At 41.1% G+C, this 21,184-nt stretch overlaps 1 protein-coding gene across 4 annotated transcripts in view; it reads left to right on the forward strand.

Annotated features, from left to right (window-relative positions):
* The window catches only part of LOC121516380 (ecto-NOX disulfide-thiol exchanger 2-like), a 206,900-nt gene that overhangs the window by 57,238 nt on the left and 128,478 nt on the right, over positions 1 to 21,184 (forward strand). Inside the window, exon 1 of one of the 4 annotated variants that reach the window (XM_041797656.1) lies at positions 1,446 to 1,592. The exons of the other annotated variants lie outside the window; for them this stretch is intronic. Within the exon in view, the coding sequence (XP_041653590.1) occupies positions 1,571 to 1,592 (22 nt within the window). The 5' untranslated portion in view covers positions 1,446 to 1,570. Of the gene's footprint in view, positions 1 to 1,445; positions 1,593 to 21,184 lie in introns of those variants that run through there. 4 annotated transcript variants of the gene reach the window in all.

Genomic DNA, 21,184 nt, shown 5'->3' on the forward strand with positions numbered 1-21,184 from the left:
ACTGCTGAATGAGGGGACTGTTTCAAGTGGGCAAAATAATTAGTGATCACATTGTCTTGATACCAGGGTCCATTAGAGGCAGCACTGAAGAGCACTCAGACAGCTTCATAAGAATAAATCCACTTACTTTGAATAAATATCCTGATAGTTTGGAACACTTTGGGAACCTGCTTTATATCTCCATATTTATTTGAATACAGAGAGTGTATCTTAAGCCCTGGTGATGGCAGGAATGCCTTTCTTCTGAGACAGCCAAGCTTAGCTGTGAAAGTGATAATCTCTGAGCTTCTCCTCCTCCAACTGGCAGAATATAGAATAACACCGTCTAAAAACCACAGCTGTCAGAGTCCCCCCTTTTATTATTTTAAATCTTTCTTTAAAATAGCAAGTGTACCTTGTCTTTATGTATGCTTGACCTCGTTTAGCCTAATGGCATCATTTTTAGGTTATAGTTTATTTAGCAGTCAGTAGAGTGGATGTTGAGGGATTCCCCTTGTTTGCTCAGAATAAACCTTTATTATTTTCTACATTATTATTATTCAGATGATAAGTTGGTGGCTCTTTGACGTCCTCCATGTGGCTTTGTAAATTTATAATTTTGACTTTATATCTCATATTTTGACTTTGTCAATTTATTATTTTCACTTTTTATCTCAAATTTTGACCCTTTCAATTGATTACATGATTTTTTAATCTAATTTTTTTTTACTTTTTTAATTTATTATTTTGGCCTCAATATCATATTTTGACCTGTCAGGTGCACCATTTTAATTTAAAAGCCCTCTTTTCACCTTAAAAACATGATTGTGACTTTATTTTTTATATATTTGCATTTTAAAAGCATTATTTAAACATCTGATTTCGTGTTTTGACTTTCTGAACAAATAAGTTTGACTTTTTATCTCAGATTTTGATCTTTTCAATTGATAATATGACTTTTTTTTTCTAATATTTTGAACATTTCAATTTATTATTTTGTCATTTATATCATGTTTTGACCTTTTAGGTGCACCGTTTTTAATTTAAAAGCCATATTTTGCCTTAAAACATGATTGTGACTTCCTTTTTTTAATATTTGCCTTTCAAAAGCATTATTTTAACATCTGATTTTGAGCCTTAACTTGTCATTTTGACTTTTAAATCTCAAAATTATTTAACATAACTGCACATTTTTTCCCCCCATAAATTATAACTGCAAAGAAATGAGGCTGACAGTTTGGTGGACCCTGTTAGGCTCTCAGGTTAGACCTCAGTTCAGAGTCCTGCCCGTGCTGTCATTGACTTTGACACCCCTGTTTCATCACAACCGGCGCAGTTTCTCTGCGCGCACGCGATTCCAATCGCTTCTTTCCCTACGCGCGCGCACGTCATCTCGAGGGCGGGCTCTCCCGCTGTAGCTAAAAGGTCCCGTTTCTCCCGGCTGCTCTCATTGCAGTCCAGTCTGCTGAGCGGAGCGGACTGACAGGGAGGGACGAGCCCCGGTGCTCCATTCAAGGATTTATTTCTCCTCAGTACACTTCGTCCTACAGTAGTGGACCCTACAGGACGCGCAGCTCTTCTTCTGTGGACAATGTTTCTCCTGCAGTACACAGGTACGTGCGGCAAGTTTGATCTCTCGCGCGCTGTTTCTTCAAACGGTTCTCCTTTTTAAAGCAGAAATTACAGAGACTGTCCGTGCTGCTGCAGGCTATAGTATATGTGGAACTCAGTGGGCTTTGTGGCCACATTTTTCTAGTTTTTCTCTTCGTATTTTGGCACAAGTTATGCGGCAATATTGGAAATACTCTGCCCGTGTTTAGACCGTTAATTGTCGGGCGTATACCAGCTGTTTAGACCGCAGGAGAAAAGCAGAGCTGCCTCTCTGCACAGGGAGGGTTGTTTGCTCGTACATCCCTCAGAATTTGGCGTATAATGGCGAGCCTTGTGAAAGCACTACTGTAATGTTAGCATTTCACGCCAGGTTACGCTTTGTTGACTGACAGCTGCCTCTGCTGCAGCTGTTTCTGGATGAAGTTTGCAGATTCATCCGCGCTGATGCCGGAGCTCTGCCACCAGAACGCGTGATTTTCACACGCTGCTCATTTGGTTTCTCTTCCATTTAGGCTGAATAATCGACATTAATGAGTCACAGAATAATGCAGGTGCCTATTTGGTGTTTATAGATGCAGCCTGAGTTGCTGCAACTCATAAGATTTCCCTGCCGTAATACCTAAGTGTTCAAATTTCACAAAAAGCAGCATTTTAAAAGGACATCTTCCCTGGGCAAACAGGATGTAATTACACAGGAATAATGTCTGCTCACTCAGCTTTATTGTGGCACACTCCACACTGGTTTCCTCTGTTTTTAGCTGTATTTTTCGCAATGTTTGTGCATTCACAGCTTTTAACCTAAGCTCTCAAAAGAAATGACTTCCCAAAGACTAGTCTGTTTGTTTTAATCAGCCTTTTGTCATTGCAATAATGACTAAAAGAAGCTTTCTTATCCACTTGCCTAAACATACACTCCTGAAATGTCTTCTACTATTCAAGAACAGACTTTGCAGCCATCTCAGAGGAAGTTGAAGCTAGTTTTAAGCTACTTAATCAGATAATCATCCAGTATTAAAAACACGAATGGCAATGTGCTTTATGTCTTTTCCTATTGTAGGGTAATTTTGGTCTGCTCTTGTTTTATCTTGTACAGACAGAATGGATCGGTTCCCTTCTCCAGAGACACGATCATGCTTTGAATCAAAATGAGTAACTGTGGGGTCAGCAGCCTCCCCATGACCACTGGGAGAGATAAAAAGCTCCCTCAAGCCTTGTGACAGCAATTTACCTCCACACCGCTCTCGTCCTCTCTGATCAATCGGCGGAGCATCCTTAGATTGCCTTTAACGGTGTGAGGGAGGAGGCACTTTGCTCCGATCTGTTAGAGAGGAAAGGTTTAAAGGCTGTGCCGGGAAGGGAGCTTCGGTGTTTCAGCTTTCTTTTAGGATTGGAGTGCTGGAAAGCAAATGAAGACGGAATACAGTGCAGACTTGTATACACTATTTAGTGATTCAGCAGCTTTAAAACCTGATCGCTTGACAAATTTGATTGCTTAGTGCATGACAATATAAGGTTTCTCGGAGGGTTTCTTGCAGCAGGAGCTTTCAAGATAGAGTGGCAAAGACTTGCTTCAAAACAAGGCAGAAATTCATGTCATGTGTTAGACTGTGTGACACCAGCCAGCTCAGTTAGAGTGAAACTAAGTGGAAATTTATCGTGAGGCAGACCCTCAGGATTGTCAGAGGGGGGGATCCACCATCACTAGAATCTGCAACGAGCTCTGTGGTTTTATCTGAAGAGAAGGAGTAGCTGGTGTCTGTTTCATCCATGTTTGGGACAAACTCTCACTGCCTTTCAATGACTCAGACTCCTTTTTGCTATTCTGCGCTGCTGCTGCTGTCCCCTGACTGCTGAAAGCTGAGCTGACAGACACCTGGAAGCTCTTTAGCTCCCTGGCAAGGAATTCAAATGTGGATTCCACATTCATGGCTTTGGCATTGAGTTTGTTTTTGTGTGTTGATTAACTTCTTCAAAATCCAGGTTTTAATATACAGTATATAGGCTGTACAAAATGTTCTAAAGGAGAACAAGGTTTAGGCTGTGTGCTGCATGATGATTTCTATTTTCCAGTGGTGTTGCTCTAGTAGTACCTTCTGTTTTCACCATATCATCAGCCTAATAGCATAATTGCATAAGTCATATTTGAACGTTTTCTGAAAACAAGAAAAAAACACTATTTCTACCAAGCACATTGGTATTTTCAACTGATATTTAAACTGTGATTTCAACCAGATGTGTGAACAAGTTTTCAAAAAGAAAAAGACACAACATTGATTTCATAACAAAGAAAAGTGACTTAGGCAGAATATGCCACTGACTTAGGCAATTTTTCTCTTACATATAAATACAAACATAACATAACCAAAGTTGTTTTACTTTCCTAAACATATCCCCATGGCTCTCCAGTCACATGTGGCTTAGTGCCAAGTCTACATAAAACCTTAATTTCCTTTTAATCCGTGTATCATTATTGTTGGGTGCATGCGACGAAGGAATATGCGTAAGAGAGCAGAGGAAGTCTGCTGGTGGTGCGTGTCTTCAGTAAGCTCAGTCATAGAGGTGTGCTGTCTTGTGTTCAAACTGAAGCTTTAATGCCCTCATTTCAACATGTTTTTTTCAGTTGCTTCCTGCCTATGCTTCAGCATACTAAGAGATTTTGGACAAATCCATGCTCCCAACTTTGTGGGAACAGTTTGGGGATGGCCCCTTCCTGTTCCAGCATGACCGTGCACCAGTGCACAAAGCAAGGTCCATAAAGACATGGATGAGAGAGCTTGGTGTGGATGAACTTGACTGGCCTGCACAGAGTCCTGACCTCAACCCGATAGAACACCTTTGGGATGAATTAGAGCGGAGACTGAGAGCCAGGCCTTCTCATCCAACATCAGTGCGTGACCTCACAAATGCGCTTCTGAAAGAATGGTCAGAAATTCCCATAAACACACTCCTAAACCTTGTGGAGAGCCTTCCCAGAAGAGTTGAAGCTGTTACAGCTGCAAAGGGTGGGCCGACGTCATATTAAACCCTATGGATTAAGAATGGGATGGCATGTGAGCAAATACTTTTGGCAATATAGTGTATAATTTGGTAGTCAAGCTCTCAGCCTGCAGCCCTTGTGTTGCTCTGTTGTCCCCCACCTGTCACCTGTTGTCCCTGCTGACGAGTGTCCTAGTCAAACCAGCACTCCACAACGTTTATTTACTTAAAGTGTACTTCCTGTTTTTTTCTGATGCACAGTTATGACCTAACAAGAGGGAATAGAGGTTAAAAAGTGGCCCCAATCCTCACTGGTATGGTATGTCTTGTCTTGTCATGTTATGTGTGCAGTTTCATGTGCTTGGGGCAATGCGGTTACGTAGCTCAGCCCTGGTATGGAAGCCAACGTTTAGATTACAAAAACAGGAATTAAAAGTTCAATTTATTCATTTACAACTTCAATTCCAAAGAAGTTGGAGCATTGTGTAAAATATGAATAAAAACAGATCAATTGGAGACAAGTCAGTATCATGACTGGGTATACTAGAAGGAGCATTTTAGAGAGGCAGAGTCTCTCAGAAGTAATCATGGGCAGAGGTTCACTAATCTGGACGACATTTGAATATCCCACCATCTACAGTCCGTAATATCATCAAAAGATTCAGAGAATCTGGAGAAATCTCTGTGCACAAAGGACAAGGCTGAAGGTCAATATTGTATACTGGGCCCTCAGGTGGCCCTGCATTAAAAACAAGCACGGTTCTGTACTGGAAACCTCTGCATGGGCTCAGGAACACTTCATTGTCTGTCACCACAGTTCACAGTGCCATCCACAAATGACCGCTAAAGCTGAATCATGCAAAGAAGAAGCCATATTGGGGTGAGTATTGGCAAGAGCCTCATGATACGATACGCATCACGATACTTGGGTCACGATACGATGGTATCACGATATATCAGGATATCATGATATATTGCGATATTCTACACAGTTAACTAAGAAAAATATAGAGATGGTGTATATGTAAATCGCACAATATGTTGGTGGTGTTTCTGCTATATTTCATGGCAGCAAGACAGAGCTTGCAAATGGCATTTCCTTTCTCTAACTTGCTGTTTGTGCTCCCCGTTTTAACTTTGAAGCCTAAATGCTTCCAAACGTCTGCTTTGAATTGTGCAGGTGTTGTTATTTTGTAAGCCATGTGGAGGTGCGGAAGTCGTATTTTACTAACAAGTCGGCTAAAATATCGAAAAAAAAAATCGATATTAAGAGTTGAAGTATTGATATTGTATCGGATGCCAAAGTATCGCGATATATTGCTGTATTGATATTTTTTCACAGCTCTAAGTCATATGTGAACAGGATCCAGAAACACCACTGTCATTTAAAATGGACTGAAGCAGAACAGAAAACTGTTCTGTGGTCAGTTAAATCAAGGACACTGTATCTTGCGGACCAAAGAGTAGAGGGAGCATCCAGCTTGTAATCCTGGCTCAGTTCTAAAGCCTGCATCTCTGATGGTATGGGGTTGCATCAGTGCCTATGGCTTGGGCAGCTTACACATCTGGAAAGGAATAATTAATGCTGGAAGGTAGAGAGATGTTTACGGCAACATATGCTCCCATCTAGACAAGGTCTCTTTCAGGAAGGGCCTTGGCTATTTCAGCAAGACGATGCTAAACCACACCCATCACAACAGCATGGCTTCACAGGAGGAGAGTCCAGGTGCTGAAACCTTGTCCTGCAGACTTAAGAGGAGGGGGACCATCCAGCTTATTATGGGTGCACAGTTCAGAGGCGTGCATCTCTGATGGATTAATATGATTTTTTAAAATCATTGCATTCTGTTTTCATTTACATTTTACACCCCAACTTTTTTGCAATTGCCATTGATATTGACAGTGGTTGTGCACAACACAACTGCTTAGCCACGGTTAGCTATCAAGCTAATTTACATCAGCGATCCCTGGACAGGTAGATGTAAAAATATACAGTACAAATGAGTTTAAAAATGACGTGCAAACAGTTAGAAATGAAGCAAACTCCACAACAGGACATCACATGAAACAACAACATTCAAAATAGCATATCATTCTCTTTCAGACTGATCTATACGGAGGTTTAAATCGGTGTTCATATGATTCGTTTGCTTGAGCTGTGATTTAAGTTTTGTTTTAAAAGCATTGAAGCTCGTGCTGTGTCTGATATGGATAGGAATTGAGTTCCACTTTTCTGCTGAGAGGAAGATTGTCCTAAATTTAGCTGAGCAGTCCTCTCTTGCTGATGCCCAGTCTCCCTAAGATTGTTCCTGCAGAGTGCAGCTTATACACAGAATTTTAAGGCACATTAATCCTAATGTTCCTGTATCTTTCAAGCATTGTTAAAATGGCTATTTATTGAGAACGGACAGCTTGAAAAAGCCTGTCTCCCCCGGTTTTGTGAGAATTGTGGATGATAGCATCAGCAACATATGGTTATTAAGACTTCAACAGCGTTTGGGTCTACATTATGTTGGAACAAAAAGATACTTTAGCTGTGAAAGCTGTTGTTTTATCTGTTTCACCGCTAGGAAGATGGTACTGTAGACGTCTGTGAAGTGATCCCTTCTCTGTGCCGGCCTCGGCGGTAGTAACAGAGGCGTGACAGAAGGAAGAACGGGATTGGAGGAGGAATGCCAAATATCCTAGAATCAGTATGAATATCTAAAAGCGTAATGGCAGCAGAGGGTTTTGTAACAGCGTTGCCAGGGGAATGAAATGAGAAAACATAGGCTGTCAATCTTGGTGCAGTATGTTAGCTTTCATAACACAGACTCTAAGTAATCCACCAGGAAAAAAGTACCCATAACTCCCCATCAGGGAAGAACAGTCATTCATTACATACACTTTACAAATCTGGTGGAAAAGTGATGGGTGGATGTGTGCTTCCTCAAATCACCCTTCACAAGATGCTTGGCTGCTTTTGTCAACTTATTCTCTTCATGTGGTGCTCGCTCTGTCTCACCATCTGTCAGACTGGTGCTGAAGACTGTTGGTGCAATAATGTGATGGTTTCAGTGCCTCACCACTCATTCTAAGTCTGTGTGTCAGCCTAATGCAGGGTTATGATTGTTTATTTCTGTATTTAAAGCTCACTTAAGGTGTTTGTGCCCTGGAGAAACTCAATTAGACTTGGTCTAATTGTTCAGCTTTTGAATAAGAACAGCAGCATTCAGTCTGAAATGTGTTTCTTTTATTTAAAGGTGCATGAAGGATCCCTGTGTGGATCATCAGCGTTGGCAGCAGCAGCAGCAGTTTAACCAGTCATCTGGGATCGGGTAGCTAAGAGAGCCTGGCAGTCTGAAAGCAACCAACTCTGAGCTTCAACCATATCAGTGACAGAGCTCTTCATTTCTAATCACTTTCATGATACACAACCGCACAGGGAACTTTGAAACTGGAGCTAAGGACTCAGCAGCAGCACATTCAGGAGCTTCATGAAGGATGAAGTGAGCCGTCATCTTTATTCTGCTTTAGCGGTGAGTGAGGTGGGATTGAGGCTGCAGTGCTAAACCCTGCTGACAATCCCTCTGAGCACACGAGACTAAAGAGGAAGTTTGATGAAGCTGCTTTAAACTGTTCAGAAGGGAGTTTGCTAATACATTTTCTGCATTTTATACTTAAAAACACCAAAAGTACATTTAAGCAATGAACATCGGTGTTGACAGTTTAGAAAACATGAGGTCATATGGGTCAGGGAGTGAAGTTCACATTAGGCTGTTTTTCCAGCTTTCACAGACTTTATTTCATAGACAAAAGGAGATTTCAGCGCTTTCAAAACCCACTTTGGTATCCTCTCCAAATATGATTTAAACTGAGCTGGTTCAGTCCTTTCATAAGAGTTAATTATAGCATTTATTGTGCCACGAAGTTTAACCACGGCATGAGTCACTGCTAAAAGAGCTGCTGTGTCATTCTCTTAACCATAATTTCACCAAAGCTTCATCCACAAGTTTCTGCTTCTTTTCTAGTCTTTAAAATGACCGGCTGCTCCAAGGTTGCTTTGTTTGGATACCAAACACTGTCACAGTAGGGATGAGGTTGCCTGGTCATCATGAGTTTACAGTTTTGACTGAACTACTGCTTCTCTCGGCAATTTTAGATTGGTTTGATTCTAGGGCTGAACAATTTGGGAAAATAATCTAATCCCCCCCCCCCATTATTGCAGTTGCGATTCAATTTGCGATTATTTCTTGAGTTCATTGTATTTTTTACCAGCAAACCCAAGCAGTAAGTCATTCTGTATTAGAACCAACACAGTATTAGATAAAACTAGGGCTGGAAAATTTTTGGAAAAATATTTAATAGTGATGAGCTTGACTTGTATTGCAAATTGGATAGGAATTGATGTATTGAAAAGTGTTATGTAATTCTCATATTTAGAAAAAAAACATACAAAAAAGTAGGATTTTTGTAGACAACAGGTACATCTAAAAAAATTTGAATATCATGAAACAGTTCAATATTTTTGTCACTCATTTCAGAAAGTGAAACCCTTATATTATATAGACTCATTACACATAGAGTGAAATATTTCAAGCCTTTATTCCTTAAATGTTGATGATTATGGCTTACAGATAATGAAAACCCAAAATTCAGTGTCTAAGAAAAGTAGATTAGATACATTAGATCAATAGGATATTTTAAACAGAAATGTCAGGCTTCTGAAAAGTATGTTCATTTCTATGCACTCAGTACTTGGTTGGACCTCCTTTTGCATGAATTACTGCAGCGTGGCATGGAGGCGATCAGCCTGTTGCGCTGCTCAGGTGTAATGGAAGCCCAGGTTGCTTTGATAGCAGCCTTCAGGCCATCTGCATTGTTGGGTCTGGTGTCTCTCATCTTCCTCTTGACCCTGATGTCAGGCTCACTGGGCCTGGCCTCAGCTGATTCAACTGGCACGCCCACACCACCCTGGAGCAGATTTTAATGCCTCCTTTTTCATGATTTTGAAGCTTAATTTCATAAACTTAGAGAATTTTTATTTGAATGAAATTTGAACTAGGGGTTTATAACACAGTGACCTGCCATACAACAAACCTAAATACGGATTTATTTTCACTTCACAGGGTCTTTTGGAACTTTTTTTTTTTTTTTTGCTCAATTTTTTTAAAGCTGTGTGACTGTCAGTCCTTACATTGTCGTACCATCAGCCTGGACAGGCAGACTGACAGACTGTCAGACCTTTACAAGTGAAAAATTAAAGAGCAACATCGTGGCCACCCTGCTGGACTTGTGCTGATGTTTGTGTTTTAGTAATGAGGGACACCACAGCTGTCACTTTAGTGTGCACACATACGCAGAGCTGGATCTGCTTGTCTGTCCTGAGGAGAGGACGACTCTCTGAACATTCATAGCATCTTTGTACCTGCTCTGCTCTGTGGAGAAAGAATGGACCAGAGTTTCTTCTACTCACGCCAAGAGAAGCAGCAGGAAGTATCAGAGCGGGCAGCGTGATGGATCACCAGTGGGCTGTAGGACACTACTGCTGCACGTCTCTGGAGTTACCTGTGTCCACTGCTGCTGCTGCTGTATTACAATAAATTTTCTGCTGTAGCACTGGATGATAAATGGAGCCACTGAATCTAACTTTGTTTCAGGAGTTGCATTGTGGATGGGTTTTCTTGTTTTAATATCATAAGAATCGGCTGTTACATTTACAGTGGATGTATTTGTGAGGAACCTGAATTTATAGCAGGAAACTTCAGGACATTTATTCCACCTTTGCTGCTGTCCTATGGATAAACGAGTGAGCAGGAGTCTGGCATCTGTGTTGAAATCTGTTCTCCCAAACATTGATATGTTGAACATTTCCCCGTAGAGAAAATGGAGAAAGCTGAGACCGTGGTTCAGTGGGTTTGACCAGAGAACGGGGGCGTCCGCAGAGATTGCCTGTCTGGAAGGCAGCCATCGCTCCACTGTAATAGAGACTGAGAGCCAAGATTTATGTGGCTCTTACTTTGGGAAGAAGGAAAAGCTTCGGGGGGGTAGAAGAAGCATGAAAACAAAATGGTATCAGAGTGGATGGAGAGATTGTACCCATGAATGCATTATTAATGGAGCTGTAGAGGTGCTCTGCATGCTCTCTCTGTCTTCTGGGGGCTTTTTGGCTCCAAGTGAAAGTGAGAGAGAAAGTGCTTTCATGGCTTAGTGGGTAGAACATGTCTGTAAGACTAAGTTCATAGTCTGGTTCATGCTGAAATTATAGGTTAGCCCTCTGTGGAAAGAAAACTGGAAGAGTTTGGGTCAACTCAAGAATTTTCCATTTGCAAAAACATTTTTTGTGGTGTATTTTGTTTGGGGTCTTTCCATTTTAAATCAACAAAGCCACACAAAGATCCATGCTGTGCAAATCCCATCATTCCACAGCAGAAAAAGCCGATCTCAGATGTCAGAGGGACGGCTCTGAAAGGTTCAATGTCTGAGCTCAAAGGAAGCCCTGTACTTGTATGTTTACTGCATGAAGCTGCTAAAGTCAGACCCCCACTGCTGCATAAATGCAAGCCTTTTTCTGCACTCAGCCCATTGCACTGACAAATATTTGTTTTCTAGGTTTTTCCTTCTACAGAGGAATGGGTGGTCAGCATTTACAGGAGGATGATACAACACCAGAGTAACACTTTGACCAGGAAACGGGGTGTAGTTTTCATTCGGTGTCTTTGATTTATAGCTCTGTCTATTTTGGACTGCAGGAATGTCAGCTGGGGTCAGGCTTTGGGTGGTCTTTGGACCCAGCCATGGCCCTGCTTGGTGACACGGTCATGGCAGGTTGAACTGAGGACATCCACTTGGAGGGCTTCAATTCAAAACCAAACACGTGATTCTTTTAGTCTGGAAAGGGTTGTAATAGTCATGAAAAGCAACAACAAAATTGTTGATTGAATATTTCAGACAGGTGGTGACTGAAATCCCATTTCTACTCATTTCTTCCTCATAATAGCCCATTAGATTATTTAAGGGGCACAGATGGTCTAGTGGTTTGTGGCGCACCTCATGTACGCAGTCGGCCTGGGTTCAAATCCGGCCTGTGTCATTCACCTGCATGTCTCTCCCCAGCTCTCTCATCGCTGGTCAGATTCTGTCCACTGCCCTCCTCTGTCAGTGAAGGAATAAAAATCCCCAAAATAAATCTTAAAAAAAGTATATATATATATATATATATATATATATATATATATATATATATATATATATATATATATATACAGTACTGTGCAGAAGCTTTAGGCATGTTTGGGCCAAATTTGAGGCTGAAGTAAGGCGTGTAATGGCGAGTACGCTCACCTGAGGGCGAGAAGGAGGATTGACACAACCCAGGTCATTCTCTGGATGTCTTTGTACATTACCAAGGGCATGGGAAAATAATCAGATGAAAATGAAACAAAAACCACAGCTTTAGGGTGGAGTTATGGGTAGATGTGGTGCTTAAACATAGTCTAGGGTACTGTTAGGGCAGGTAGGAGGGTTGGCACAACCCCCCGGTTGTGGTATGTATGTTCTAAGAACCTTAAAACTGTTGGTGGTTGCTGGGCATATTACCAGGGGTGCAATGGCTTGGAGAAAAGCAATGCTGTTAAGCTCGACCTTGGCTGCTGAGCAACACGTACATGTGAAATGTGTCGACACTGACTTTGGCCGCCCTCCCTCTTCTCTTCAGCCCAGGGTTGTGGAACATCAGGACCTGTGAAGAACCATTAGCGCTCTACATGCCTAAAACCTCTGCACAGTACTGTATATTATATTAGAGCAATGTATCTTATTATTGATGAAATCTGCAGTGATACCATTGGTAGTGAATAGCCAGTGGTGGTTACAGACCAGCTCTTGTGAACACAGGATGGGACGTTGGAACGGAGCCATTGCAGAGCTCTTAAATACACGCTTGTAGCCTGTGTTTTCTTCTTCTACAGGTTTGAGCATTACCTTTAAAATATATTAACAATGGTAATATCTTTGACCCTGCTCTCAAATCTGGAGGCTTTTTAAATGCAGTGCAGAGATAAGGAGAGGGGAAAAAGTCTGGTGGGTCTAGTTGTTCTTCTGCTTATGGAAGACCATTTCCACCACTTAAGAAAAAAAATGTGAAAATTAGGCAATTCTAAAAAAAAAAGGGAAGAAAGAAAATCCTAAGTCAAAGTTATGAGATAAAATGTCAAAATTATGAGATGACTTTATTTCATAATTCGGATTTTTTATCTCATAATTATGACTTTTCATCGCAAAATGTTGACTTTTTTATAACATGATTTCAACTGTTCATCTCATAACTATGACTTAGGATTTTTCTCTTCCTTTTTGAATTGCCTCACTTTCACATTTTCTTTTGTAAGTCGCAGAAATGGGCTTCCATAGCTGTTCTATCTATGGGAGCAAACTTTTCTTCTTTGTGTGTTTTGCTTCGCCAGCGTCCTCCTCTTCCTCGTTGGTTGTTTAATAACGTTTAGCAAAGACTATGAACATGACTGCCACCTGGATTTGCAGCAAATACTGTCATATTTTTCTTTTTTTTCCCCATTTTTTTGTATTGGTGCGGAAATATTTGCCATGTGACTACGTGCCTTTGGACCGTGTACTCTACAGATTAATAAAGTTGTCAATACTCTGTGTGAAGCACTATTTAGTGTTACAATAACAAGAAAGGTACAAAATATTGATATATATACACCTTTTTATAGTGAAAAAACACCAAGTGTGTAGGTGTGTGTGCAGTATGTTCAGGGCTCACAATGAGCCTCCTTGAGTGTGTTGCAGCTGAAGCATCCACCTATACCTGAGGCACAGCCGTACATTTTTGCTGATATTTAAAGCCAATGTATCAGCCTAAAATACCAGCAGATTTTTTCATATTTGCTGATACTGATGTATAACTTCATACGCTTTTATCTGCTCTCATTGATATCATCCTGGTAATATTGTACATCCATAGCCATGACGAGCAACAACACTTCCTCAATCATTTCTTGGTATTTTCATGATTAATTATTTGTCTGCTGTCTACACAGATTCACTCAAGCTGATACTTGCATTTTGGCCCTGTTAAATGATGGCTAAATAGAAAACATTGAACTCCACTTATAAACCTGAAAGTTTCACTGTTTGAAATAATTGGTCTGCCACTGGAGTTGTGTTACAGCATCTCAAAAATAAATGGGTGGTCCAGAAATCCATACTCATGGCTCTTTGTCCTGCAATATTTTCAGGACTCTCAGCCTGCAAGTGCTCTCAATCAATACACAACCATGCATCTTTTATTATGCTTTGACCTCTCTCTCTCTCTCTCTCTCTCTCTCTCTCTCTCTCTCTCTCTCTCTCTCTCTCTCTCTCTCTCTCTTTCTGTTCAAGCCAGCAAACTAAACGTTTGTCTTTGGCTTCCTGCACTCTGCTCTGCAGTCCATCAGCGGGTTATAGAGATGATGTGTCGTAGATGCTGAATGCGGTTCCTTGTGGAGGCTGTGGCCTAAAGGGGGAATACTGACAACAGCTGACTTAACACCATGGCACTGAACACAGCCATTACAGACAGGGAGGTAATTGGATTCACAAATCAGCCGTGGCTCGGGATGTCTAGTGGCACCGGGCTTTATGGGTAATATTTCAGAGATCGGTGGGCACGTTGTCAGAGTGGGGCTTGGTTGAAATGTGAAACTGGTGCAGGAGGGAGAGTCAGAGGAGATTCTGAGCTCTGCTTTGGCCTCAGAGAAACACAACAAGAGAAAAAAGACATTATCCTGTAACCTGCATTTCCCAAACAAGGTCTTATCAAATATTATAGCTCCAGGGTGAAATGGACTGAAACACAAGCATCGTTTTCTCTTTTCTTTCAGTGAAATTGTCCCCTTCAGTGTCTCGACCTTGCCATCTTATAAACACTTTCTTTCAGCATATCTCGTTCTATTACACTGCTTTATGTGGAGAGTGGGCCTGCGCACCATTTATTCTTTGCCTGCCCTTTTTTCTCTCCTGTGGACCAATAAAATCCCCCCTGAATCACAGGGAGGTCGATGATAAACTGTGTGTGAGTTTTGAGGCTGGGTGGGAGGAAAATCTTCTTCCTGTCTTCCTCTTCCCTGAGCTGAAACATCCGGCAGGTTCTCAGTCATGCTTTCTGTGCCAACAGGGAGATAGATCAATATGAGGATTAATTATTGTGTCCGAGGCGATGGCATCACCAACAACCGGCATTTTTCAGGCCTCTAGTGAATGTCACAGCGCTCCTTGAACTTTAGCTTGTTAGTGTGGTCTCTGGACCGAAGCTGTGCTGAGAGAAAATTGGTCCAGACTCCAGGGGTGACCACTGAGGCTCAGTGCAGCTCAGCTCAACACCTCCAAGAGGCAAACCAGGAGCCCCAGAGCATTTTCTGGGCTTAGCGGCACCTCCTGGTCTGCAGGTATGGTAAATTGTCCTCTGATTTATGCAAAGCAAAGGGGAACCTGGAGTCTAAAGTTGAAAATATATTTCTGGTTTTTTCTCCTATTTCTCTTCCTTTTCTTGTTATTCATGGATCAGTGTTGGACTTCTTTTAAAGGCGTGGTTCCAACCTAAAAAAAGTTGTAGCCCTGAGGACAAGCTATGAATTAATACTGAACATGGTATTGATTTTATTTATTTGGTCCTGGATGATTTAGTAGGTTTCTGTGAAATACATCATCTACGTGTGTCTGTTGACTCACGTTGACATATTAGAACCATAATAGCCTGAGCAGGAAAAATGTCCAACAGGAGAGTGATAAATTTCCCTCCTGAAGGCCACTGGAGGTTTTACATTTTAGTTTTCTTACAGTGAAGATGTGTTTAAATCATCAGATTACTGAATCAGTTGCAATCCGGTTAAAGTGGCTGACATCAGGACTGACTGTCAGACAGTATGTCATGACTAACGATCCTGGAATGAATAAAAAACGATAATGAGACTGTCCTGTCTGGTCACTATAAGGACATGATGCATGAAAAGACATGTCTGGACTATATTTGCAATAACTGAAGTCCCTTTTCTTTCAAAAAACCTAGAAATCAGAGGAGTTGACCAAAAGTAGCTTTACTTTATTCTCCTCTATGGATGAGAAGAGGGTTATCGTTTTGATTTTTTCCGATACCGGTGCTAAATTAATACTTATAAAACAGCACCATGGCCTGAATCGATACTTTCAGTAAGGGAACAACTGATATAGTCAATGGCACTAAATATACTTTAATAATTGCAACGGTAACTCTAAACTTCAAATAAAAGTTGTCTTGGTACCATAGCCATTAATAATTCAGAGAAATGTCTTTTAAAGACCCTGTAAAGTAATAATAAACCTGTATTTTGTTTTGTTGTATGACAGGCCACTGTGTTATTGTCCCCTAGGTCAAATTTCAGGAGAGAAGGGTGGAACTTTCTTCCAAGTGGGAAGTACCAACCAAACCTGGGGGCGGGGCTAACTCCCCACATCAGTGTTAATTTTGTTGACTAATTATTTTGTTATAGTTTTCATTAATAGCCTTTTTCCCCCTGACGAAAACGAGATGGTAACTATTAAAAACAAGTGCACGTGGACAAAAACTAAAACGAAATTAATCGACACTTCAGTCAACAAATAAAAACGAGACAAAATGTTTGACACAGACCTTTTCCATCAGACTTCACTTTGTCATGTAGAAAGTAGGGGCAAGTTAGGCATAAATTCAATCACAGCTACTTTGGCTGTTTGGAAAGGTGGGATGAGATACAGGGGAGATCCAATCACAGCTGCTTTTGCTGCGTGGTGGCGGGGTAAGTTGGGGAGAGATCCAATCAGTCGACTAAATTTACTGTAAATTTCGTCAACTAAAATGTTGGCAAGTTTCGTCAACTAAAACTAGACTAAAACTAAAACAATTTAGATGACTAAATTCTGTCTAAAACTAAAAGATATTTTTGGCAAAAGACTAACTAAAATTAAATTAAAAAGTGCTGTCAAAATTAACACTGCCCCTCATGACATCATGAGGGGAAAATCTGAGAACAGCTTGTTTCAGGACACATTTTCTGAAAGCTGGAGAAGGAGAGGGGGGAGAGAACGGATTTTCTGGTACTTGAGAGGATTGTAGACAGGCCAGGGGAACATATTTTTGTTAGAAAAGCCTAAAAAAAGTAATTTTTGCATAATATGGCCCCTTTAAGGAGCACAATCACTGGAGCTTAATGCAACTACTATTGCCAAGTACTTATACAACCAAGCTTAAAAGGAACTGAAATATCCCTTTAAATGTTGCAAGATGCTGACTAGAACCACCTGAGACTGGAGTTGATGTCCTTAAATGTTTTTTTTTTTAGTTTGCCCATCTGTTTGAATCCAGAGACTGAGGGATTACCGCCATGCAAGACTAAGAAAAGATAATTCTCCTCTGGGCTGAGGTGCTGGAATCAGAAAAGGTTGGAATATATGTTCAAATGAGGAAAACAACAAGCCTCATTTATTTTAGAACTAATTCAGCTTATTGATAAGGTAAAATTTAAAGATTGTATTGGTGATGCACATTAGTCTTAGCACATTAAGGACAGGACAGTTGTTCTGCCTTCTTTAAATGCTGGTGTGAGGCTGAGTTTAGTCATTTCGTGGCCTGATCCAGGCAGAAGCTCGGAGCTTCTCCTTCCTGCTTTGTCTCTCGTTGCACTGACGGTTCCAGTGTGCCACCAGTCCCCTGTCTTTCTGCTGTGATGACTGATGGATGGACAGCTTAAGGAGAGAGCAGAGCCAGCCAGCTCCTAGCCTCCAGAGCCATCCTTTCACATGATCTACGAGGCTTCATTTGTTTGTGCTGTTTTGGTAATTAAACAGGGGAGGCCTACTCATTGAAGTCAGGCTGTTGGCTGAGTTTCTCTCCTCTAATCTTCCCATAAGACCAGATAATTAATGGAGGAATGGCAGGGGAGCCCACAGACCCTCTGTTAATGGAAGGGATTTGTCTTGCTTACTCAACTTACTCCTCATGACTTTATTGGGAGCTCAGCCAGGCTGTTATCACTGTGGTGGTTGCAGATATTTAGATGTGGCGTCCGTCCAGACATGTAACGGCAGATGATGCCGTGACATGTCCTGAAGCTGACATGAATATTCCCAGCCAGGATTTATTGACGGACATCATCATTACGGTTTGTTTTAGCTAATATTAAATGGATTTTAGGACTGCTAAGATCAAGCATTAATGTCCCACTTTGTCTCCACATCATCCATCTTAGTCTACAGAAGAACTACTTGAAGAAATGTCAGTTAAAATTTGTTTCCCTCAGATCAGAATTGGGCTGTCAGTCTTCCAGTGTTAATATATACATAGTAGGACCAAACCAAATAGGAGAATTTGAGTTTCTCTGCAGACGACTGGCCCTCAAACAGTCTTGGACACCTGTCTTTATATCTATTTTATTTTTAATGATAAATCACATGATGACCCTCAACAGCTGGGCTCTGCAGTCTTTGCCAAACATTACTCAAACAGGAGGATTTGTTGGGATTTGTTTGAGGCTATTTTTAGCCGTGAATGTGATGCACTGGTGAGTATTTACCACAGGAAGACCGTGTGAGTGTGGTGTTTCTCTGTGTAATTAACTGTAAAGAAGCGGCAGTGCTAATACGATTTGTAATGACTGTTAATGCCACCAATTGCAATAATAGTCAGGAAAGACATGAGCTGCTTGTCAGCTCTTTATCCAGACATGCAAATCTCCAAAATGTGTAGAGCTCAGCAGTGTCTACCAACTTTTTAGGTGGCTCTGGTTCCAGAAGCAAATTTCACCATTTAGATCCCCTGTAGACATTCTGCAAAATCCTTATTACAACAGTTTTAAGCAGTTGACCAGTTACTTGAAAACTCCTGACTATTAAACTTTTGGTTCAGCACGAAAATAGAGTTTGAAAATGGAGAAAAAAGCAAGGTAGAAGGCTGTGAACATATTTCTCAAGAATGAAGAAAAACAAGTAGTTAGATCTGGGTCCTCACTAGGGTTGTAGAGGTGTGCATATTTATACCCCACCGATTCAATATGAGCCTCTCAGTCAGAGCAGAAGTGTATCAAATGAATACATGTAGAGCGAAGCTCATACACGGACAGGGAAATGATGCTGCAACCACACAACCTCAGCAAACAACAGCAACAGTCTGAATATTCCAGGTTATTTCCATGTTAACGTAGGAGCCCTTCTTTGATATCACCTTCACTATTCTTGCATCCATTGAACTTGTGAGTTTTTGGAGAGTTTCTGCTTGAATTTCTTTGCTAGATGTCAGAATATCCTCCCAGAGCTGCTGTTTTGATGTGAACTGCCTCCCACCCTCATAGATCTTTAGCTTGAGGATGCTCCAAAGGTTCTCAATAGGGTTGAGGTCAGGGGAGGATGGGGGCTACACCATGAGTTTCTCCTTTTATGCCCATAGCAGCCAATGACACAGAGGTATTCTTTGCAGTATGAGATAGTGCATTGTCATGCATGAAGATCATTTTGTTACGGAAGGCATTGTTCTTCTTTTTGTACCACTGAAGAAAGTGGTCGGTCAGAAACTATATACTTTGGCAGAGATCATTGTCACACCTTCAGGGATCCCAAAGGGGCCTACCAGCTCTCTCCCCATGATTCCAGCCCAAAACATGACACCACCACCTCCTTGTTGATGTCACAGCCTTGTTTGGACATGGTGGCCATCCACCAACCATCCACTACTCCTCCATCTGGACCATCCAGGGTTGCCCGGCACTCATCAGTAAACAAGACTGTTTGAAAATGAGTCTTCATGTATTTCTGGGCCCACTGCAACTGTTTCTGCTTGTGAGCATTGGTTAGGGGGGGCTGAATAGTAGGTTTATGCACAACTGCAAGCCTCTGGAGGATTCTACACCTTGAGGTTGGTGGGACTCCAGAGGCACCAGCAGCTTCAAATACCTGTTTGCTGCTTTGTAATGGCATTTTAGCAGCTGCTGTCTTAATCTGATGAATTTGTCTGGCAGAAACCTTCCTCATTATGCCTTTATCTGCATGAACCTGTCTGTGCTCTGAATCTGCCCCAAATTTCTCCACAGTACGCTTAAGTTTTCCTGAAATATCTAATGTTTTCATATCTTGTCCAAGACATTACACTATTCAAGGCTTTCCAGCAGCAGAGAGATCCTTCTTCTTTCCCATATTGCTGGAACCTGTGGCCTGCTTAATAATGTGGAACATCCTTCTTAAGTAGTTTTCCTTTAATCAGACTCATCTGGCAAATTGTCACAGAGGTCTAAGATTGATTTCAGTGATCCAAAGAGCCCTGAGACACAACACCATCCATGAGTATAACTGAAAGACAAAACTTGAATGTTTATGACACTAAAATCCAATTTGCATGATAGTTTGGAATGCTGTGTAATGGTTATGTTAACTAATACTGTCGTTTAAGATATGATATTGTTATTAGAATTTCCTTTGCTCCAGTAGCTGCCGTCAGCCTCAGAAATTAAATTGTTTTACTTGTTCTTTGTTTGTTTTTACCTTTTTAGATGAGATTTATTGACTTTGTATACAAAACAACTTTAAGAATAAAAAGCAGATGTTTGTGTACGCTGTAGACCAATGTAGGATTTTCTTCCCTCTGCCTGTGGATATTCAACATTTGTTCTGCAGTCATCCTCTTCTTTTGACATGCATCGGGCTGAATGTGGCTTACACCTCACGGTAGTTGGACATGTAGCCTGGAGGTAAACAGCAGGATAGGGAAATTAGAGACATACCCATGCTAGAGCTGTTCCTGTGGGCAGATAGATGCTCAAATCTCCCCTGGAGCAACAATTTGACACTTTTGACACGGGCTTTAGAAAGTCTGAGCTGTCAGCATCAGCCTCCTGACCAGATCCTCATTAAACAAAACTGAGAAACCACCAGCTCAATGGAGCCACCTTTTCAGAGGTGCTTTTGGAAAAATGGCTCTGGAACTGCAATTTCATGTTGCAATAAGGGATTTAGGTGGAGAGAACAAAGTCTGGAGAGTCTTAAATGTCTGTAGAAGAGGGTTTCTTTGTATTAGTAACACAGCAGTCAGTCTGTTGGTGTATATATTAATAATGAATGTGAAACTTTGGAAAATATGGATAAAAATATTTTATCTCTATATTTCTTAGCTTAACAGGGATACACATGCAAATAGCTCAGTGTTTTTAACAAAACAAAGTCAAATCCATTGGGACCAAATGCTGCAAAACCAGTTATTCTAACAGCCAGCTGTGCCATGTCAACATGCAAGTAGAAAAATACATAGAAATAAAACTGAAATAATATCTTTCATCAGCTCAGCATCAACATAAACTCTCTCCATATAAAGGATGCTATGGTAGTCTAGTGTCTATTTGAAAAACATTGATATATCTTGAAAATTCTCTACATTTACCAGCCCTAGTGATCCCAGGAAGGACATTATCCCCTTGAGCTTCTTAAAGGTAAACAGAGCAGTGTGGATGAGAGAAATTCCCATGATGCCGTGGTTGTTTATGATTGTGTTAAATCGTGTTTGAACACCAAGCCTTGTACACATTCCCTTCTGCTGACGTTTCATCGGCTCCATGACTCTTTCATGGTAATCATTCTGTTCCTT

This window comes from Cheilinus undulatus, linkage group 10, assembly GCF_018320785.1.
Source record: "Cheilinus undulatus linkage group 10, ASM1832078v1, whole genome shotgun sequence".
Taxonomy (NCBI): domain Eukaryota; kingdom Metazoa; phylum Chordata; class Actinopteri; order Labriformes; family Labridae; genus Cheilinus; species Cheilinus undulatus.